At 37.3% G+C, this 20,287-nt stretch overlaps 1 protein-coding gene across 2 annotated transcripts in view; it reads left to right on the top strand.

Moving 5' to 3' along the window:
• EDIL3 (EGF like repeats and discoidin domains 3) overlaps positions 1-20,287 on the top strand; it is a 385,163-nt gene that overhangs the window by 102,021 nt on the left and 262,855 nt on the right. For both annotated transcript variants that reach the window (XM_079785021.1, XM_079785022.1), the window contains exon 2: positions 15,597-15,725. In XM_079785021.1, the coding sequence (XP_079641147.1) occupies positions 15,597-15,725 (129 nt within the window). The remainder of the gene's footprint in view (positions 1-15,596; positions 15,726-20,287) is intronic.

Raw genomic sequence — 20,287 nt, forward strand, 5'->3', positions numbered from 1 at the left:
TGCCAAGACAACAATAAAAGTGCTTGGATCATAGTAGATGCTCAGTAAAATAGAGGTGTTATCTCAAAACTTAAAAAAAAAACTATGTTCAGAGCAGCTTTATGTACAATACAGATTGCCTCATTAGATTTCAGTCATATCAATGTCTGAAATGCTCACTGTGTTATTTTAAATCTGCATGATCTTATACTTAAGTTTCCAATGAAACATTTTGCGCTCACATGTAAATAGGCTATAATCTCATCTTTGTAGACATAACATGGGTTTAGAGGGGATTGATATTTACACAGAGAAAATGCATAACTGACTTTGCTTAAAGTGTATTTAACAACGGGAAAAAAAACCCACAGCAACATGTAGTCATAAGCCACTTAGTCCATAAGTTGCTCATTACTCCTACTTGTAGCTCTATTGTAGTGACTCATTAGAAAGGACAATGAACTATTTCTAACCAAATTATTACTGAAATAAGAGAGAGAGAGAGAGAGAGAGAGAGAGAGAGAGAGAGAGAGAGATGGATATAGATGTAGACATATTTCTGCTTTCTAAGACTTTTTTTTATGCTGTAGATAAAGATATAAATTCTGAAATTTTAGAGAGTATCACAATTAGAGCATTCAACAGCGAGTTTGTAAAGTGTTTCTTTTATGTGAAAACATTGCTGTGAAAAAGTGAATAAGAAATCATTCACGTTTGACAAATTTTAATCAAGATCTAAATCTTATTTTTTGAAATATGACTTCCATTCCATAAATTAGACAGGTGTCTATTAGTTTTTTCTCACTGGAAGAGGCCTATTTTTTTTTATAAATGTACACCTTGGTGGCATTTAGTATATTAAAATGTGGTGCAACCATCTCCCCTATGTAGCTCTAAAACATTTTCACCCTCCCAAAGAAGACTTCGTGCACATTAAGCAGTCACCCCCCATTCCCTCTTCCCCTGCGTAGTTCTTTCTCCCCACTCCCAGTCCCTTGCAACCACTATGCTGCTGTCTGCCTCTGTGGATTTACCTGTTCTGGATATTACATATAAATAGAATCATATAATATGTGACCTATCTGTGTGACTTCTTTCACTTAGCATATTTTCAAGGTCCATTCACATGGAGCATGTAACAGTATTTCATTTCTTTTTATGGCTGCTTATGATATCTCTCTGTATGGATATACCATCCTTTGCCTATTAATTCATCTGTTGATGAACATTTGAGTTATTTTTACCTTTGAGTAGTGCAAATAATGCTGATATAAATATTTGTGTACAAGTATTTGAATACTTGTTATCAATTATTTTGGGTATAATCCTATGGTTAATGTTTTTATTAAATTGAACTTATTGGGGTGATGATATTAGTTAATGAAATTATACAGGTTTCAAGTGCACATGAAAAGATAACCCACTGAATGGGAAAACATATTCACCACTTACCTCACACTTGTCAGAATGGCTATCATCAATAAATCAACAAACAAGTGCTGGCAAAGATGTAGAGAAAGAGGACTTTTGTGCATTGTAAGTGGGAATGCAGATTGGTGTAGCCTCTGTGGAAAACAGTATGGAGGTTCCTAAATATACAAAAAAAATTGAACTGCCTTATAACCCAGTGATTCCACTTCTGGAACTATATCCAAAGAAGCCCACAACATGAATTTGAAAGAATATATGCATTGCAGTGTTATTTGCAATAGCCAAGATTTGGAAGCTGTGGATGTGTCGATTAAAAAAACAAAACAAATAAACAAAAAACACATGTGGTACCTTTACACAATGGAGTACTACTTGGCTATAAAAAATAACTAATTTTAATTTTTGTGATAAATGGATAAAACAGATACAGTCAGGTTCAGTGGCATAGTTTATAAATATGTTATGTAATACAATGATTGACAACTTTTAACATCCTGGCAATAAAATTGAGGCTGCACTTAAATCAGTAAAAGATATTCCTTCAGTTTTTGCATGCAACTGTCATTCTGCTGCTTTAAATTATAAACATTTTAAACAAGATTAAAAATAAAACACAAAGTTAGACTTTGCAGGGTTTTTTTTTTTTGGTAATTATTACATGCCATAGCCTTTCTACCTGAAAAATTAATTGATAAAATGGGTTATGTAGGGATTAACAAAGTGTCCTTTCTTTTGGTTACTATGTTTATTAAGAAATCAAGTTAGCCAACTTGTTTTTGACTAGTTTTCTTTGCAGGTTATTTTTATACTGTGGCTGAGCAGCTTTACATTTAGAAAAGGCAGAATTCACAACATATGATCTAAATAAGAAGGTAGCATGCAACTTCCACAGTGGGACATGGCACCGAATTTTCTTTTCTTTGTATCACCTGATTGTTTTTATGAAGGCAATGTGAATTTGTGTTCTTGACAAGGATTGATGGACTAAGTGTTACTATCATGATCTACTGCATTACTTACATACAGCAGCCGAATTCTATCTTTTAGCTTGTCCTTTCCTGTCTACTGAAGAATTGCATGATTTTCTGAAAGAAGACTTCACTGGGCTTATAGTTTTCTCATAATTATAAAAATGTATAATCTTACAGCATAACATTCAATAAGCTAATTGATGCATTTATCAAGAATCCTGAAGCCTTCAGGTGTCTCTCCTTTGCTGTATTGACCCTCACCATACCCATCTGGTAAAACAACAAACCTGAATCCTGCCTTCTACTTCTGGCAGGACCCCAGCTGTTGACGTCTAACCAAATACCTAGTTGGGTATATGTTGCCACTATTAATTCTCATCTGCAAACGCAGCTGGTTCCTTATGCTTTCCCTCCATAGTTTTTTTCTATTCTTTTTCAGGCAGCACCCTTTCATTCACTGCTGGTGCATGCTACCTTCCATCTTCTCAAGCCTCTAATCCCATCAAATTTGTAGCATCCTATTACACAGACAAAACACCAGGTGGGAATCCCTGATGGGTGTAACAGCATCTACAAACACACAGGCATCCAGGCCACACTTCCACTTACCATGGTCTTCCTCCACACTCCAAAGGCGGTCCTTCCATATGGACCCCGAAGCCCACCTGTCCTAGTTTTTCACACTCCTTGCCCTCTGAATAGTCCCTCTGCAGTGTATCTTTAACCCCTTCTTTCAGTAGCTGCTTCCCAGTAGCTGCTTCCCATCAGTGCCAACACTCTATCAGGTTTCTGCCATTTTATTTATTTATTTTTAAAAATATATATATTTTATTAATTTTTTTACAGAGAGGAAGGGAGAGGGATAGACAGTTAGAAACATCGATGAGAGAGAAACCGACCAGCTGCCTCTTGCATACCTCCTACTGGGGATGTGCCCGCAACCAAGGTACATGCCCTTGACCAGAACCGAACCTGGGACCTTTCAGTCTGCAGGCCGACGCTCTATCCACTGAGCCAAACTGGGTAGAGCAGGTTTCTGCCATTTTAAATGCATTTCCAACCTGTCTCCTAGGTGCTTTTTATTCAGATAACATTTTATTTGGATAAGGAAGCCAATGTGCCAGGCACTTATCTTTGGCACAGGGCAGAAAGTTGAAATGATTCCAAACTTGAGGGACTTTTCATGGCTGTTTCTAAATCACCTTTCCAAACACTCTTCTCAGAATTTGTTTGTTTGTTATTTTTTGATTTAAAAAAAAAACACAAACCCAACTCTATGTTAATTCCCCCATCTCCAACCTGAATCTTCCTCCCCAAGTTCAATTCCATAAAACTAACTTCTCACTGATTATCTCCATGTGGATGTCTACAGGTACTTCATTCCAAACATTTCCATCACTGCCATTCACCACCATCCCTAACTTGTTCCTTAGACCATGCTTTCTTTCAGAATGAAAGGCAGAGCTTTTCACTGAAGTTTGATTTATGAGTTATATCCTTAGTTTTTCTCTTTCCTTCCAAACATCTGTTAACGTAAAAAAAAAACATTGAAACCAAGAATTTTTGTGAGTTTATTTGAGCCAAACTGTGGACATATGCAGGGAAGCAGAACCTCAAGGAATTGAGATAATGCTCCTGAGAATGGTGGGTTACATTTCTATTTATACATTGCAATCAAAGGAGGGACATAGGTGGGTTACATGAAATTCATTGGTGATAGATTAAGGAGGTGGGATAAAGCAAAGCGGTGGGAAACCCCTGGGATTGGATGAAAAGTAAAATGATGGACACATACTTAGGTGGGTGCAGGAACAATTAACATGATAATGAAGGAATTTGTGGCATCTGTCCTGGCGCCCACCACATTTGGTTTTGCCCCATGGGCTCCAGAAAAAGGGAAGTTACAAGTTACCCAGACATTTCAAGGGTATGTTATCATAGATACAAAAAGACCGAGAGGCTCAGTAAAGGTAAAGGTTGACCTTGTCAGTGAAGATACCGGCCTAGGATGTAATTGCCCACCATAACTGCGTTTAGTTAAAGTTTAATTTCAGACCATCCTTTGTGGTTACTTTAGGTCTCTGAGTTTGCAAGACTGCCATGCAGGCCTTTCCTGAGCTTGTCAGGTCAGCATGTGGCCCCTTTCGTCCACACATCCCATTAGACATGTAAATTTGTCTCTCAGTGTATACTTTTTGGAGTACACTTCTTTCCATTTCCTTTGTTAGTATTCTAATCCAAGTCAGCATTCCCTTATATCAGAAAAACCTTTTCCACTTCCTAACTGGTCACTTACACTGAGATTTTGCCTCCCTGTAATCCACTCTTCACTGCAGCCAAGGTGACTTACCTGTTACAGAGATTCGGATCAATCAAACAATGCAGGAGGAGAGATTGGAGAGATTCACTTTAATCACCGCGGTGGGCCTAGAGAAAATGAATTCAAATTCTAAGCAAAGTTACAAGTAGAACTTCCCTTTTTATTAAGGAGCCAGCCCTATGTGCACTTAGTGGTTATCTCGCAGCTGGCCTTCAAAACAACACAGTTCTATCCAATTAAAAAATGCACCTGGCATGGCATAGAGATTATGGGCATATCTAGTGTCTGGCCTACAAGGTCAGGCAGCTAAGTTTATCTTCAAAGAATTCCAAACAGTAGTTTTACAAAATAGGAGTTTTCCTTCTCATTCCTCCACCTTGTCCCACAAGCTTTTCAGCCTTGTGGTACAATAACCACGGGATGTTATGGTGAACAGGGGTGTCAAAACTCTTTTAGTTACTAAGGCCCCTAGTACCACAGTCCCCATCAGTACTGTCCACACTGAAGTCCAGTTCCTCTCCTGCAGGTGTTGAGTCTCCTCCTGGCCTGCGTGGAGCCCAGGCTAGGGATCTCACGGGTGAGGGCGCTGGTTGCCAGGATCCACACCGTTTCCTGGTGCAGGAGCTGGGAGTGGTGTAGCCAGGTCTGGATGCCATCTACTTCAACAGCCGTGGGCCTGCTCAGGATAACAGTGTAGCGTCCCTTTCAGGTTAGGGTGAGTCCTTGGGCAGTGAACTTCTTTACCTATACCGAGTCCCGGGCTGGAAGGGATGTACAGGGTCCGCGGTGGGCACTGGCAGAGCATCTCGAACAAGCTTATGGGTGGCTCTCTGGGTATACTGCAGAACCTGTAAGGACTTGAGTAAGGGAATGGTTATGAATTCCAGCTTTTAGTTTCTCCCTGGCCCTGGGAAGAGTGGGGGAGGTCTACTAACTGGTCACTTACACTGAGATTTTGCCTCCCTGTAATCCACGCTTCACTGCAGCCAAGGTGACTTACCCAATTGTCCAAATCATATCCCTCTCCCTTGATAAACACCCTTAAATGGCTGTCCTTTATACTTGGGAATGCCCAGACTCCTTTATGAGTTTCTTAGAGGCACTTAATATCCTGGCCACTGCCTACTCTTCAGTCTTATCTCTTGCCGTTTATGTTTACTTCCCTCTCTCTAGCCAACATGAGTATCATCCTGTTTCTTAAACATATGCTCTGGCTCTGCTCCTTGCATCTGCACATGCTTTCCCGGAAGTGTTGGATCTCTTGTCCTACCTCACAGCCTGGCTGGTTCCACTAATCCTCTGGTCTTGAATTGGAAGTTACTTGCTTTGAGGCAGATTTCTAACACGCAGTTCTGAACTTGGTGCCCCACTCAGGTGCTCCATTGTACCAGACACTCCCTTTTTGGCAGACTTGAAATGCAGGGATAACGACCTGCCGATTTATTTGTCTTTTGTTAGACTCTAGAGAATAGGTGATTGTCCATCATGAGCCCCAGAGTTGTGCAGCAATTACCACTTTTAATGGCACATAGATGGGCTTCAGTAAGTACTAACTAATTGACCAGAGTGATAGTCTTCATAGGTAGAAATACTGTAGTCATAAAGTATGGATGGATTTTCTAATAATTTATAACATTCTATCGAATTATTTTATAGGAATTCAATATATGTTGTTAGTAAATACCTATTCTATTCTCCCTAACATACCGGGTGCCTTTATTTTCAATTTGACAATCCCAGCTTCCTGCAAACTATATTTTCAAAATTCATAGTGTATTAACAAAGCTGGTCAAATAAATATCTTCCTTCACGTCCCTTCCTCTCAATTGAAGGCAGAAAAATACAAACTTCCTTCCTGTCATTCTTCCTTCGCCCTTCCTTTATTTCCTTCTTCACCGTCTCCTTCTGCTTTAATAAATTAAAATCTTCAAATGAGCTTTAAGGAAGCATGGTGGGCTGAGAGTACCCCCAGTGATTCTAGCTTAATTGGATTGGGCATTGGGAACTTGAAAATATCCCCTGTGGTTCTAATATAGAGCAAAGTTTGAGAACCACTGGGTTAGATCATCTCTAATATCTCTTTCAAGTCTTAAGGCTCTAGATGTTATTATTTTAAGGGACTCTCCAGAGTGTTTTAAAATACAAAATATGCCAAAGGATTTTCTTTCAAAATGCAGAGCCCAAAGTATTTTTGTCTTTTCATGCAGTTAACTAGTCTTGATTGAAGCTGGATGTTAAAGATGTAAAATTCAAATAATCAACACTCAACAATTGTTGCTAATTTTCTTTTAATTCTTTTTATCCAGTATTCCCTTAGCATTTAAAAAGTTATCTTTGTAAAAAAGTTATATAAAAAGAAAAAATGTTTTTAGAAATTGTGCAATAAACCACTGGCTAATAGCTGAGAGACATCTTGCTTTATATTAGCATTAACATGACTCTGAGTCAAAGTTTCTTTGTTCATTCATTATATTTGTTTCTTCCATGGCTGAATATAATCATTGGGGGACCTTTGAACACCAAGATATAGAATTGGATGATCTTTTTTTTACAAGTATCACTAATGATATTACATTAAAATGGCAGATCCATCCTGTCAATGCAGAGAAACTATCAGCATTTTATTTAATTGCCTTCTCTACTCCAAACTATTGGACTGCCTGAAATATCAACTAGAATTTACTATTGCTCACTTGTACCAGAAATGGCTGATTTTTCCAACTACTTGCTCTGTTTACAGCATGGTTCAAATTCTAATTCATGCAACTGAAGACAGAGCTTTTATTTTATTTTGATTTTAAATGAAATGATAGGAGTATAGCTGCCAAGTTCAGTAGGAGAGCAGTAAACTGAAAATGAGGTTGTAATATACAGACCTGCATTGCCATGGTTGCAGAACATGAATGTAAATGGTCTCTGTGTTTTACTTTGCCACATATAAATACATATTATAATGTCCTTCACATTTAGTTGTGGAAATGTTGAAGAATTAAATAATATCTTCTGTTAGTGATATACATGTTTGATTGACATGTATCACCTTTTCTTTTGTTTTTAATTTTACATCGGTATATGAAGTTTTTTTCAGAAATGGAGATAGAGCAGGCATGAGGGTGCAGAAATATTTTTGGTGGCTTCTAGCATTGTTGAAGGGACAGAATGTGAAGAGGCATATATTCATCCAAAAAATTAGTGACATATTTACATTATTATGTAAATACATGAATAGGTTACCAGTACCATCTAAATATATTCATATGTAAAAGATATTAATAAATAACTATGTAAGTACATCAACCTGTAAATATAATAATATATTTCCAGTAGATGTTTGAAACATATTGAGAATAAGCTTAGCAGAAATTCACATGATTATCAGGAGGACAGATAATCAAATGTGGGGCTTCAAATTATAAATTGGTTCCTACTAAAATTGTGTTGTCAACAAAATCATTTTAGTGACATTCTGTTACTGTGTTCCAGATACACTAGGCCCCTTTCCATTTTTTGAATTCACCATTCTCTTGCCTGTCTCTAGGGCCACACACTTACTGTTCCCTCTCCCTGGAAACCTCTTCCTTAGGTTTTAACATGATGCCTCCTATTCATCTTTCGGGTTTCAGCTCAAGTAGCTCCTCCTCAGAGAAGACTTCTTTGACTGTCTTTATTAAATAGCTAGTTTTATTTGCTGCTTTTCTCATCATCCTGTCCTCCTCCTCCCCGGCCTCCCAAAAGCTTTTATTACAGTGGGAAATACCTTGCTTATTTATTTGTAACCTTTTCATTATGCAGTCCCTTCATTGTAATATAAATTCTAAGAAACTTCCGTGTCTTTGTTCAGGCCGTATCCCTGGTATCTAATGTGCTTCCTGAAGTATCAATACATGGTGAATGGATCTGCAATTCTCTGATCTGGGGGTTGGACATAGGCACTAACATATAAAGAAGACTGAACACATAAACCACTGAGAGCTGAAATATCGATGAGAGAAATAGCTCTTCTGTCCACCCAATTCCCAGAGTTGTGCCAACATGGAACTTCCTCCTTTACCTGGCATTAGAAGTTGTATTGGTGTATACTGAGCTCACATAAAAACCACAAAGTCAAGCATAAGGATACAGAGTTTAGGTTTTTAGTGTTTTTTAAATTATTATTTTGTTTTGTTTTGCTTATCTTCTGCAGTGCTGCAGGGTATTTTATAGATTTTTCTATCTAGGCTAAAAAAGATCATGGATTATAAATTGATAATGAAGTGAAATAAGACCCTGAATCACCTTGAACAGGAAGTGACTGGCAAAAAGTGGTGTGCCAGTGAGAAAAGTGAAATGGATGCTGAACACAGACAGGAAGGTCCCTGTACAGGCAGAACTAAAGAGTAGAAGGGGAGTACGGGGGAGGGGGAGGGGCTGAGAGCAGGCAAATAGGAAGTTAAATTTAGCCTGCAATGATTTCTTGCCCCTGGGAAAAATAATTGCTTCATTCTATTGCCAAAAGGTAAATCGGCATCAGCTTAATTTGCCTGTCTGCCATAAACTGCAGATGGAATCATAAAATATAGTTAGATTCAAATTAAACACATCTGTCCTAATCTAAAGCAGGTGAGGCCAGCCAGCCAAGAAGCATCAAATATAACACTGCACACAGATTATAATGTGCAGAGGTGTATTTTAGGAGCCTGCTGACAGTAGAATAAAGAATCATGAAATCGTGTATTGTCCTATTTTTCTTTATTGAGCCCACCTCACACGACTGGTTGCCATCTTAGTTTTAAAAGTCTCTACCAAGACATCCACTGGGAAACAAACAAACAAACAAACAGAACAAATACACCGATTTGAGGTCCAGGAGTCTGATTACATTTGATCAGGATTGTTACCTGATTCTCAGTTTAATTGAAGTGACAGGGAATCAGAAGTCCCTACAGTGCATTTTAATTGTACTTGAAATTCCAGCCAGACAGGATTTATTTCTACTTCAAGGTATCAGCCTTCTTCTGTACCATAATGGGTGTGCAGAGAAAATAATCAGTGTGTAACTCATCCAAACCAGGGCCATTTTGAGAGTGAAAGGGGGACTGTGGCTCCCAGGGTGGTGCCAGGCTCCTATCTCCCTTTCAGAAAGAACGAGGAATGCAGTTAGCCCCCCATCATTCTGTGGCACTGTCAGGACCCCCCTGGAGCTGGAGAGCTTCACTGTGCTTGGACCACCTCCAGCCAGGGTTTGAACACTGGGAGGGCACTACTGCCTGGCCATTTCTCCTTGGAGGAATTCCTCTATCATCTTTGTTCCGGAGCTCCCCCTGTGCATTGGCTAAGACTTGTCATGTCTGCCTTAGGGACTTAGGGATCAGTGTTCCTTGTAACAACCCCCATGCCCATTTCTTTGCACAGATGTCAGATCTGCGTCACCAGATGAAGGCTTTGCCTGCCCACCTCTGCTTCCGCCTCATTTTATCTTTCACAGGCATTACTTCTCAATTAACTTCTTGCACTCTCAACTTGGTCTCAGCACTTACTTCATGGAGAAGCCATCTGACGCAAGGGTACTATTAATAATGAGGGATAGGGAGACAGATTTAAAGCATAGCCTATAATTCTAATTATGTTTGATAGGCTTTTGTTTTCTACCAGCTATGTATCCAAGGACAAAACATTGTTTTCCATTGGCATTGTCCATCTAACACAGCTATACGTGGGGCCTTTATTAATTTCAGGCAGACCTCGGTGTACTAGACCCTCAGTGAATAGACTGAATATTTGTCCTGGAATTGAAAGAGCTTAGCATTGAATTCCTTTTTTTCTCCCCTCCCCTCCCCCTCCCCTCCCCTCCCCTCCCCTCCCCTCCCCTCCCCTCCCCTCCCCTCCCTTCCCCTCCCTTCCCCTCCCTTCCCTCTATCTCCTCTCCTCTCTTTCTTTCTTTCTATTGTTTAAAGTATTACAAATAGTAGTACATATGTTTCCTTTTCCCCCATTGACCTCCCTCTGGCCTCCCCTCCCCCCCCAACACATGCCCTCCCCCCCCAGTGTCTGTGTCCATTGGTTATGCTTATATGCATGCATACACTTCCTTCGGTTGATCTCTTACCCCCCACCCAACCCTCCCCTGCCTTCCTGTTGTAGTTTGACGGTCTGTTTGATGATTCTTTGTCTCTGTATCTATTTTTGTTCATCAGTTTATGATGTTCTTTATATTTCACAAATGAGTGAGATCATGTGATATTTATATTTCTCTGACTGGCTTATTTCACTTAGCATAATGCTCTCCAGTTCCATCCATGCTGTTGCAAATGGTATGAATTCCTTCTTTTTCAGAGCTGTGTAGTGGAAAACAGTATGGCATTTCCTCAAAAAATTAAAAAAATGGAACTCCCATTTGACCCAGTAATACCACTTCTAGGAATATATCTCAAGGAAACAGAAACACCAATCAGAAAGGTGCACATATGTTCTTTTTTTTTTTTTTTTTTGGTGTTCCCAAGCACCTCTCCTCTCCTCCTTTTTCCTCTCTGCTCCCCTCTCCTCTCCTGTTCTGCCCTCCCTTCAAAGTCTTTTGCTTAAATACAATTTCCACATTCATACTTAACAATTCATGTGCTGCAAAACCTCTCCAGTTGTAGATCTGCTTAATTAATAGCTTCGTGGACATTTTTATTTTTGATATCCCACAGACTCCTCAAACACAATAATTCCTTTAAACTGAAACCTAATATATTTTCTTATAAAAGATGGCCACTCAGTCATCCAGGGAGGAGCTCTAGAAATCAGTCAAACCAGATTTCTTGCTCTCCCTCAACCCTCACATTAATTTGTCACAATGTCATTTTGATTCTACCTTGTACATCATTTTTGTCAAATCTATTACTTCTTTTCTATCTTTCAAAAAGATGCTAGGTAAATATTAATAATGAGGCTAAATTAATTTTTACAAGTATATAATTTCTTAGAAATAAGTGGACATAAGCAAAAAGAACAAAAAGTACAAGGACGAGAAAAAACAGGTTGGCTCAACAGCAGCTGGAATCTACAAGATATAATTAGAGGTAAACAGATCATCCTGTCTCATTTTGACCACAGAAGCATTATATGACTGGCATACATACCTGGTAGAAAACCGGTTAGATTAAATATTATCACCTTGAAAGGGCAACAGAGTAACAAGTAAGTTTTCTTCGGTCACCAAAACTACCCATAATGATGGGATAATCCAAGGAACCAGGCATTCTAGCCTCAAGTGGCCCTTGGGCTAGCTGGACTGTAAGATGACATCAGTGAGTAACTATGCAGGAACTTGGCTGTAGGAGTGAGAGGGGTCTGAATGAGAGGTTCTCGATTTTGGAGAAGTCTGCACATACAGAGAGTATGCGTGAGGACCTCTAGGATTCTGTTCCTGCCTGGCCTTTCTCCTGGAGACATTGCTTCTGTCAAGTGTAAATAAAGCACTAGAAATAACTTCAGCATGTCTTGATCTGGTCACATTGCTGCAACAAGAGATCTAGTCTGGGAATGTAGAATTCCTCTTTATGTAGTATTTACATACTTTTGACTCCCATCTCATCAAGAAATGTTCCCTCATTCATAGCCATCTGCCTTCCGTGCACAGAGTTAAGAGATGAGAGTGTGGTTCGTCTGACTGTACAAAGCCGTGCTGCTTCGTTCACACCAAAGGCAGAGAGACAAGGTTTCACTTTAAATTGGGTAATTCCGTCTTTCTAGAAAATTTCAATGTCAATTCCTTTGCTCTCGATTAATTATCTGAGGGGCGGGGGGTGGTACTGATTTGAGAGAATTGCTCTCAGCCTCCACTCCTTTATCTGACCCAACACAACGCTGCTTTAGCCATCATTCTAAAACACAAATTTGACCACATGCTTTGCCATGCATTAAGTTCTTTTATGATTTTTCCACTGCTTAAAGGTGAACTTAAAAATTTTGGCCCAAATAAGCCTTTTGAGCTTATTTCTCTCTATTGCTCATATACAACTATGCTCTAATTGTGGGGGCCTACTTGAAGTTTCTGGAATGAGCCATGATCTTTTCCCTTTGTGTATGTAATTCCTGTTGCCTGGAATGTTGGCCATGTACCTCTTTTGCTGTATCACCTGACAGCACTGAATCTTTTTAGAATTTTTCATTGACCCTACAATTTGGATCATGTACACTAATCACAACTCTTGTCACACTGTGCTGTAATTGTTACTGATTTTTTTTTTAATCTCCCCTGGTAAACTCTGTACTTCTTCATGGTAAAGTCTGCTTTAGTTCTGTATGTCCAACTTACCTAAGTGGATACCATAAAATAGGTACTCAAGGAATAAAAGAATAAATGGACAAATGAATGGACAAAAGGAGGGATAGCTAAGTGACTAAGCTAGCTAGAAATATAATGAGGTAGAAATTATATTGAAGTATCTTTACCAGTTGTCAACCTCCCCATTCAACTGTACTCTATAGAATGTTGCCAAGATAGTGTTCTTAAAATATAGATATGAGCATGTCAAAACTTTAATATACATGTAAAACTATCCATTGGCTCTTCACCTTATAAATTATATTGGTCACTTTTTAATCTTTTCTGATCTGACCTATTTACACTTTCATAGCTATTCCTAAACAAATACTCCATGATCCAGCCCTCCTATAGTTGGTAGTGTTCTCAAAACATATTAATTCATTTATTCACTTATTTCATGACTCTTTTCTAATATCTGCTTCAGTGCTAATGTAGTATTTTTATGTATTATCTAGTATAGCTAATGACTTACTTTATAAATTTGACAATAATCTTAACCTCCATTTTCATTTTTCTACAATTTTAAAGTGGGTAGCTGAGAAAAGAGATGAAGTAATTCAAGGGAAAGCTTCTATCTATCTATAATAATGAAAGCATAATATGCTAATTAGATTGGACGTCCTCCCGGACATCCTTCCGGACAAAGCCGGGGCTGCAAGGGAAGCCCGGGTCCCGGGTGCCTGCTGGTGGCTGGAGGGAAGCCCAGGTCCCAGGTGCCTGAGGCTGGAGGGAACCCCGGATCCAGAGTACTGGAGGGAAGCCTGAGTCCTGGGTGCCAGAGGGAAGCTGGTACCAGGAGCCAGGGGAAGGATGGCCTACTCTTGCACGAATTTTGTGCATCAGGCCTCTAGTAAGGGAATAAAGTTCGTAAGAAATATAAACTGTTATGGAGTAGGGGCCAGATGCAGTTTTAACTTTTAAAAAGCCTTATTCTCTGTTCTAGTCAGTTTGGCTCAGTGGATAGAACATTGGCCTACAGACTGAAGGGTCCTGAGTTTGATTCTGGTCAAGGGCACATGCCTAGGTTGTGGGCTCGATCCCCAGTAGGAAGGCATGCAGGAGGCAGCCAATCAATGATTCTCTGTCATCATTGATGTTTCTACCTCTCCATCTGCCTTCCTCTCTGAAATCAATAAAAATATATTAAAAAATATAATTAAATAAATAAAAAGCCTGATCCTCTTAATCTAGGAGGTGTTACTTTCACCTAGCAAGCTCCTCTAAAAACTGTACAGGCTTTTCTGATTCTGATTCACATTCTCTCTGTGCAATAACGCCACACCCATGACTGTCTGAAGCCTGTTTTCATACGTTAAGCACCCAACCTGTTATGTCTTCCGGACGGAAAGTATAGTGTCGTAGTATCAGCCACTGGTGACTGACATGGCGCTTAACGTGTTCACTTGAGATTTAATGCTTGGGTCTGCCAGACAGCTCAGGCATAATATCCTTCAGATTTCTAGAAACCCTTTGAATTACCTGAGAGAGTCTTTCAAGTTGCACCTGAATTATTTGAAATGTTTTCACAAAGAACCTTATAGTCATATCCTTGATTTGATACTTATATTGAAGCCATGTCTTTCTGACCAAGCCCTGGACTTGATTTTTCACTTGTTTGAGAGGCCAGGGTTATTTTCTACCACAAGTTCTGGTCCCTCCATATGACTCTTCTGTACCTTCAGACTCATCAGTTCTTTATTTAGCACGCTCTTAAAGTACCTTCTCAAATGAGACTACCAAGAGCCAGCTGACACTTTTACATTCTGCCTGGAAATCTCATTACCTGTATACAAAAGTTCATTAGGTGCATTTTCCACCACTGAAGTTTCCTCAGGTGGGAGCTTTACCAACTGCTTCTCTCTACATAACAGGGACAGCCATTTTTCTAGCTTCCTAGAGCTGTTCTCTAAGTGCCTCTCCAGATTTTATTTGCTTCCCAGTACCAAGCCAAGGGCACGTATTTTAGGTCTTTGTTATGGCACAACTTATTTCTAGGTAGCTTCTCTCTTATCCTTACACGTTTAACTTACCTCTCCAGTAAGCTAGCCTGAATTTATTCTCAAAACATGGTAGGGTGCCAAGAGAGGAAGTGGAAATTACTCAAGAACATTTTCCAAACTCTGCTGGCTTCAAATCTGCTAGCTTCCTACTAGCCAAGGCAAGTCACAGGATCAAGCCCAGAGTCTAGGATCTAGCAATAAACCCACCCATTTAATGAGGGGAATTGGAAAGTTACAGAGCAACGTATGTGGATATTGAAAGGTTATTTGTTGGAGTAATTAATAAACCATACGTATTTCAGTTAATCTTTAACAAATTAGATAGTATTTCATTTACATGTAATGAAGGAACTCGAAACCAAATTAATAGCTTTTATTGTGCCATTCAGTATGAGTTGTTTGAATTATAAATGTTAATATTTGCTATGTTACATACCATCTTCCTTAAAAGCACGTGGTTTCAAATGGGCCTTGCATACATTATCTGTAGATCTGAATTGTATGGTGACTTTATCAGAGGAAGGTGAGAGAGGGGTATGTGAAATAGCGCATTTCAGCACTAAGACAAAAATTAAAAAGTAAAAGTCTGTTTCTTTATTCCTCAGGTGATAGTTGTAATCCCAATCCATGCGAAAATGGGGGCATCTGCTTGTCAGGCTTGGCTGAAGATTCCTTTACCTGTGAGTGTCCGGACGGCTTCACAGATCCCAACTGTTCTAGTGTTGTGGAGGTTGGTAAGTGCAAGATTTACGCATTTCAGTAGTTATTCTCTTTGTTTCCATGAGTGGCTGACAAAGTTGGCTGTGGTGCATTGTAGGTATTCTGTGTAAGATTGCCATATGTTGCTAATTAGTTATTCCTCTGTAGGACTCTCAATTTTATCATTTCCATTTTATATTTAAATTATATTTTTATTGGTGTCCTTAATAAATAATTTTATAATGTTTTAATGGTTAATACTATACTTTAAAGGCACTATAAGTACTACTGGAATATGATAAATTTCTTCTCTCTCCAATATAAATATACATTTATTCACATTTATATTCACAATAGAAAATAATGCCTAAGTCAATTTATTCAAATTCAATAGTCACTCTAAATAAAACAGAATTTATTTTAGCAACTGATAATACTATCAGTATTTTGTAGCAGTTCTAATTTCTACTTTTCTAACACTGTAACTATATGAAAGAAGACAATATTCTAGCTACTTTGTTCTTCAAAGTCCTCTCAAAAAACTTTGCTTTACAGATACTAAATAGTCATTGATCACACTTTAAAATGTGTGGGGTTTTTTCATCTGTGAAGTACTTCATTGGCATGTATAATTATGGATTCAGGGTAACTTCCATCATTTCCAAATAGTTCCTCATTAAGGAAATAGCTGTGCTTTAAATAATTTACCACTATGTAAACTTGTATAGAGACTTTTCTCCCTGGTTAAAGATAATACCATGATTAAGTTTGATAGATTTCTATGTGTTTTTTTCAAGTCAATAGCAAGAAGCATAAGAAGGGTCTATATCTGATCTATATAGGAAAACCAAACATGTTTTTCATTAAAGTTCTGTCAACTAGCATAAACCTTGGGAAACTTGGAGATTTCTATGACTTCTGAAAAATAGTTTTGAAGCAGAAAAGTAATAGTGTTTATAAAAATCACCTTTATGCATAGTAGGAGGCCAATCATTATTGTTTCAATGAATGAAAGGATAATTAAATAAAACCATTAACTACTGTTTTTGGCCACTAGTTATTAGATTTTAATGTGCTTTATTTTTAAAATGCCTTTTTATATTACATTACTATGAATGTATTATATCTAAAAAAAGTTAATTATATATGACTGCTGAAAAGTACCTTGTTCATTAATTCATTTCAAAGATAATTCTTTTTCAAGGCTTATATTAACTTGCTTCTCTTTAGGAGGGTTTGATACAGTGCCATAGAACTTAAACTGTTGTAACCACTTTGACCCAGTCTCCAAATATGTACAGTGAGTTTTAGAGTTTAATCTGAGAACCATGCCCTTAGGAAAGTCTATAGCTCTGAAGAAAATTATAGACATAAATATTTCTAACAGGAATATATAAATAAAATAAAAATTTAGTTAAGCCCACTAACCCCAGATAGTGGCAGTGTCTTTAATTTGTAGTATATAATGCTCTTGTTGCTACTGTGTAAGAGTCAATTCTACAGTTGAAGAAGCAAATGTATTTAATTAATTTTAAAAACAAGTATCTTCATACAATATTCAGAATAAATACTTGAATACTTTTGGCCATATTTTTAAACATTAATTCCATATTTATCATTTTATCAGCAAAATGATAGTATTAGCAGCAACAATTTAAAAATTAAGCACACTATAATAGTCCATGTACTTCAATGAGACTTTGGGAATCAAATACTTACTGAATTAAGTTTTATTTAGATTTATTATTATAAGTACCTCTCTGAAATAGGGCAGTTATACTATATTATCTTAAGCAATACATTTTTTTTGTGATATGTTTCAAGCAACCTCATTCTTCCATGAGGTCTACTTAGGAGTTCTTGGAAGAAATACATCCAGCTTTTATTTGCTTTACCATTTAGCATAGTATATTTGTTATGCCATTTGGTTTTATAAGATTAAAATAATATAAAACAAATGCCCTAAAGTTAAAAATGTCTATAGTTTCTTAAATACAACTTTGCTACTTTGTGAAATAATATTTTTGAAGGATGGGAGAATAATAAAAAAATATTTTTTTCATGTTTGATGGTTCTTTGGGACAGACATGCTACCTTATTTGCATTTCTACTCCCCCTTTCTCAGCTCCGTATTTTCTTACATAGAATGAGGACATACTAAACATTTATTGAGTAAAAACAACAACAATGCCTTTAATATCTAACCAACTTTAGATTTTTTTCATATCTTAAAAATTAATGGAACGAAATAGAGGAAACTTTATATTATTGAATATTATCCTGTCATTTTAGTTTTAAAAATCTACTTCTTTGCTGGGACCTTTTTGTTGTTGTTGTTTCCCTACTGTTGTGTACCACCAGTTCAGAAAGCATAGTGTACTAGAATTTTATTTCTTTTAAACACAAAAGTTATATGTATTTTAATGTAAGATATTAAAAGACAAAAGTTTGAACTGTCACTATTGCTGTATTTTTACTTTCACATTAATCTGCCAAAGATGGAGGTGTGTCTAAGGTTTTTTCTGACCTTTTAAGCCATATGAATTTTGTGATTATATAAAGTTCTAAATATCCTTGTTTTTGACTTCTAAAGGAAATAAATAAATGTGTCTGTATTTGCTTAGGAAAGTTGTGTGTTGATCCTAATTTAAAATTATTTTTACTCTTCATTCTATAATTAAACATATACTCACTTTATTATTGTACATTTGATAAGGAGAAATTCAAATACATGCTATTCTTAGAGGTAAAAAAAATGCTGTTTGATTTTACCTCAAACCTCATTATTTTGTAGTGTCCTTGTTTTAAGTTCTTGATGCTACTTATTTCAAAAGAGATTCTCATCCCATTTTGTACTTTAATTCTCCCCTCTCAAAGCACCTAGTGTCAGATAAGTACAAAACACTTAACCACATCTGCAATCAATCCTCACCTCACTTACATTCCCATTGTATGGGGGAAGCTTGGGGATGTTGACTTGCTCAGATTTGTGAACTTCATTTGCTAGACAACATTACTTTTCTTTGACTTAATTCTTGATCTGTCTGAATATTCCAATATCCATCTTTTACCTCTCTCTGTTTCTGTTTCTCTCCTTCTCTCTCTCTGTCTCTTTCTTGACCACACACATCTCCCTTATACAGACCTATCACCCAATCTCAATGTTCTCAGCCTCTTAGTGTTATTAAGACTCATTTCTGATATTTATAAAAGGCAATCTGAAGACATATCTCAGAGAAAAGGAAAGTAAAAGAAAAAAACCTACTACACATCTTCAGATTTGAAGACATTGGCCAGATTAACCAGTATTTGCACGGATGTACACATGATGCTAACTCATTCTCCAGGGGACTTGTACACAACAACTGTGAGATTAAGCCCCAAATTACTTCCCAATTACCTCCTCACATTCCTGGTTAATTCTTTGTAATTTGGAGCCAAATTCTGACACATTTATTTCATATAGAAATTTCCATTGCTAGTGAATATTCTAGAGTACACATATAAAAATTTTTGGAATTATTAAATTGTTCAAGTTTCATGACATAATTCTCTAATAAACTAATGATAAATAAAATCTTTTATAACACAAACACATAATATATTAATGTAACCAAAGAGAACAAAATAAGTGCTTTTAAGTCTAGTAAACTAATGATAAATATAAACTTTTACAATGTAAATACATATTATATTAATGCAACCAAAGAGAACAAAATAAGAGATTTGACTTAAAAAAATAAAATCTTAGTTTTTATTGATTCTAAAATATATATTGAGTACCTACTGAGTTACCTAAATGTTAGAATGCAACAGTAAGCAAATTTACAGAAATTGCTGTCTAGCTAGGAAAACAGAGAAATAAATAAATAGATAAAGATGATGGGTGTTGTGATAGGAGAAGTATATGGAGCCATAAGAATGTAAAGCAGGTGTCATATCTTAAGCGAGGTGTCAGAAAATGCATGCCTACCTGAAAAAATTATATCTTGAGATAATTCTTAAAGATAATTTCAGTCTAACAGACAGAAAGCTAAACATATTCAAGACAGAGGATATAATTCTTAGAAAAGCCAGGAGATAAGAAAAGTCATAATTCAATGAGCTGAAAGAAATTCAGTGTGGCTAGAGCTTAAAAGGGAGAGACATGGAGGCAGCAATGAATTTGCAGATGGTGATGATGCCAGATTCTGCAGTCTTGCAATTGTTTTTAATGAATTTGGACTTATGCTGAGAAAAATGTACTTTTAGAAGATCACTTTCTTTGCCACATGGAGGTGGGGGTGGGGGAAATAGAACAAATTAAGGCAGGGAGACAATTAGAAGGCTACTGTGGAAGACCAGGTCAGACATGATGTTCTTGGCCTGGATCAGTGTTGTAACAAAAGGAATAGAAAGGAAAGAGTCAATAGATATTTAAAGGAAATAGTACATAATTACTGGTAACTTATGGGGTAATTGAGTAGAAGGAGTTTGGAGAAAGTAAAAAGTAAAGTAGAAACATTACCAGTTTCTGAACTGAGCAACTCTGTGCCATTTACTCAGATGGTGCAAATTGAGGATACACTGGACTGGGAACCAGAAAATGAAGTGATTA

The sequence above is a fragment of the Cnephaeus nilssonii genome (assembly GCF_951640355.1).
Source record: "Cnephaeus nilssonii genome assembly, chromosome: 2".
Taxonomy (NCBI): Eukaryota; Metazoa; Chordata; class Mammalia; order Chiroptera; family Vespertilionidae; genus Cnephaeus; species Cnephaeus nilssonii.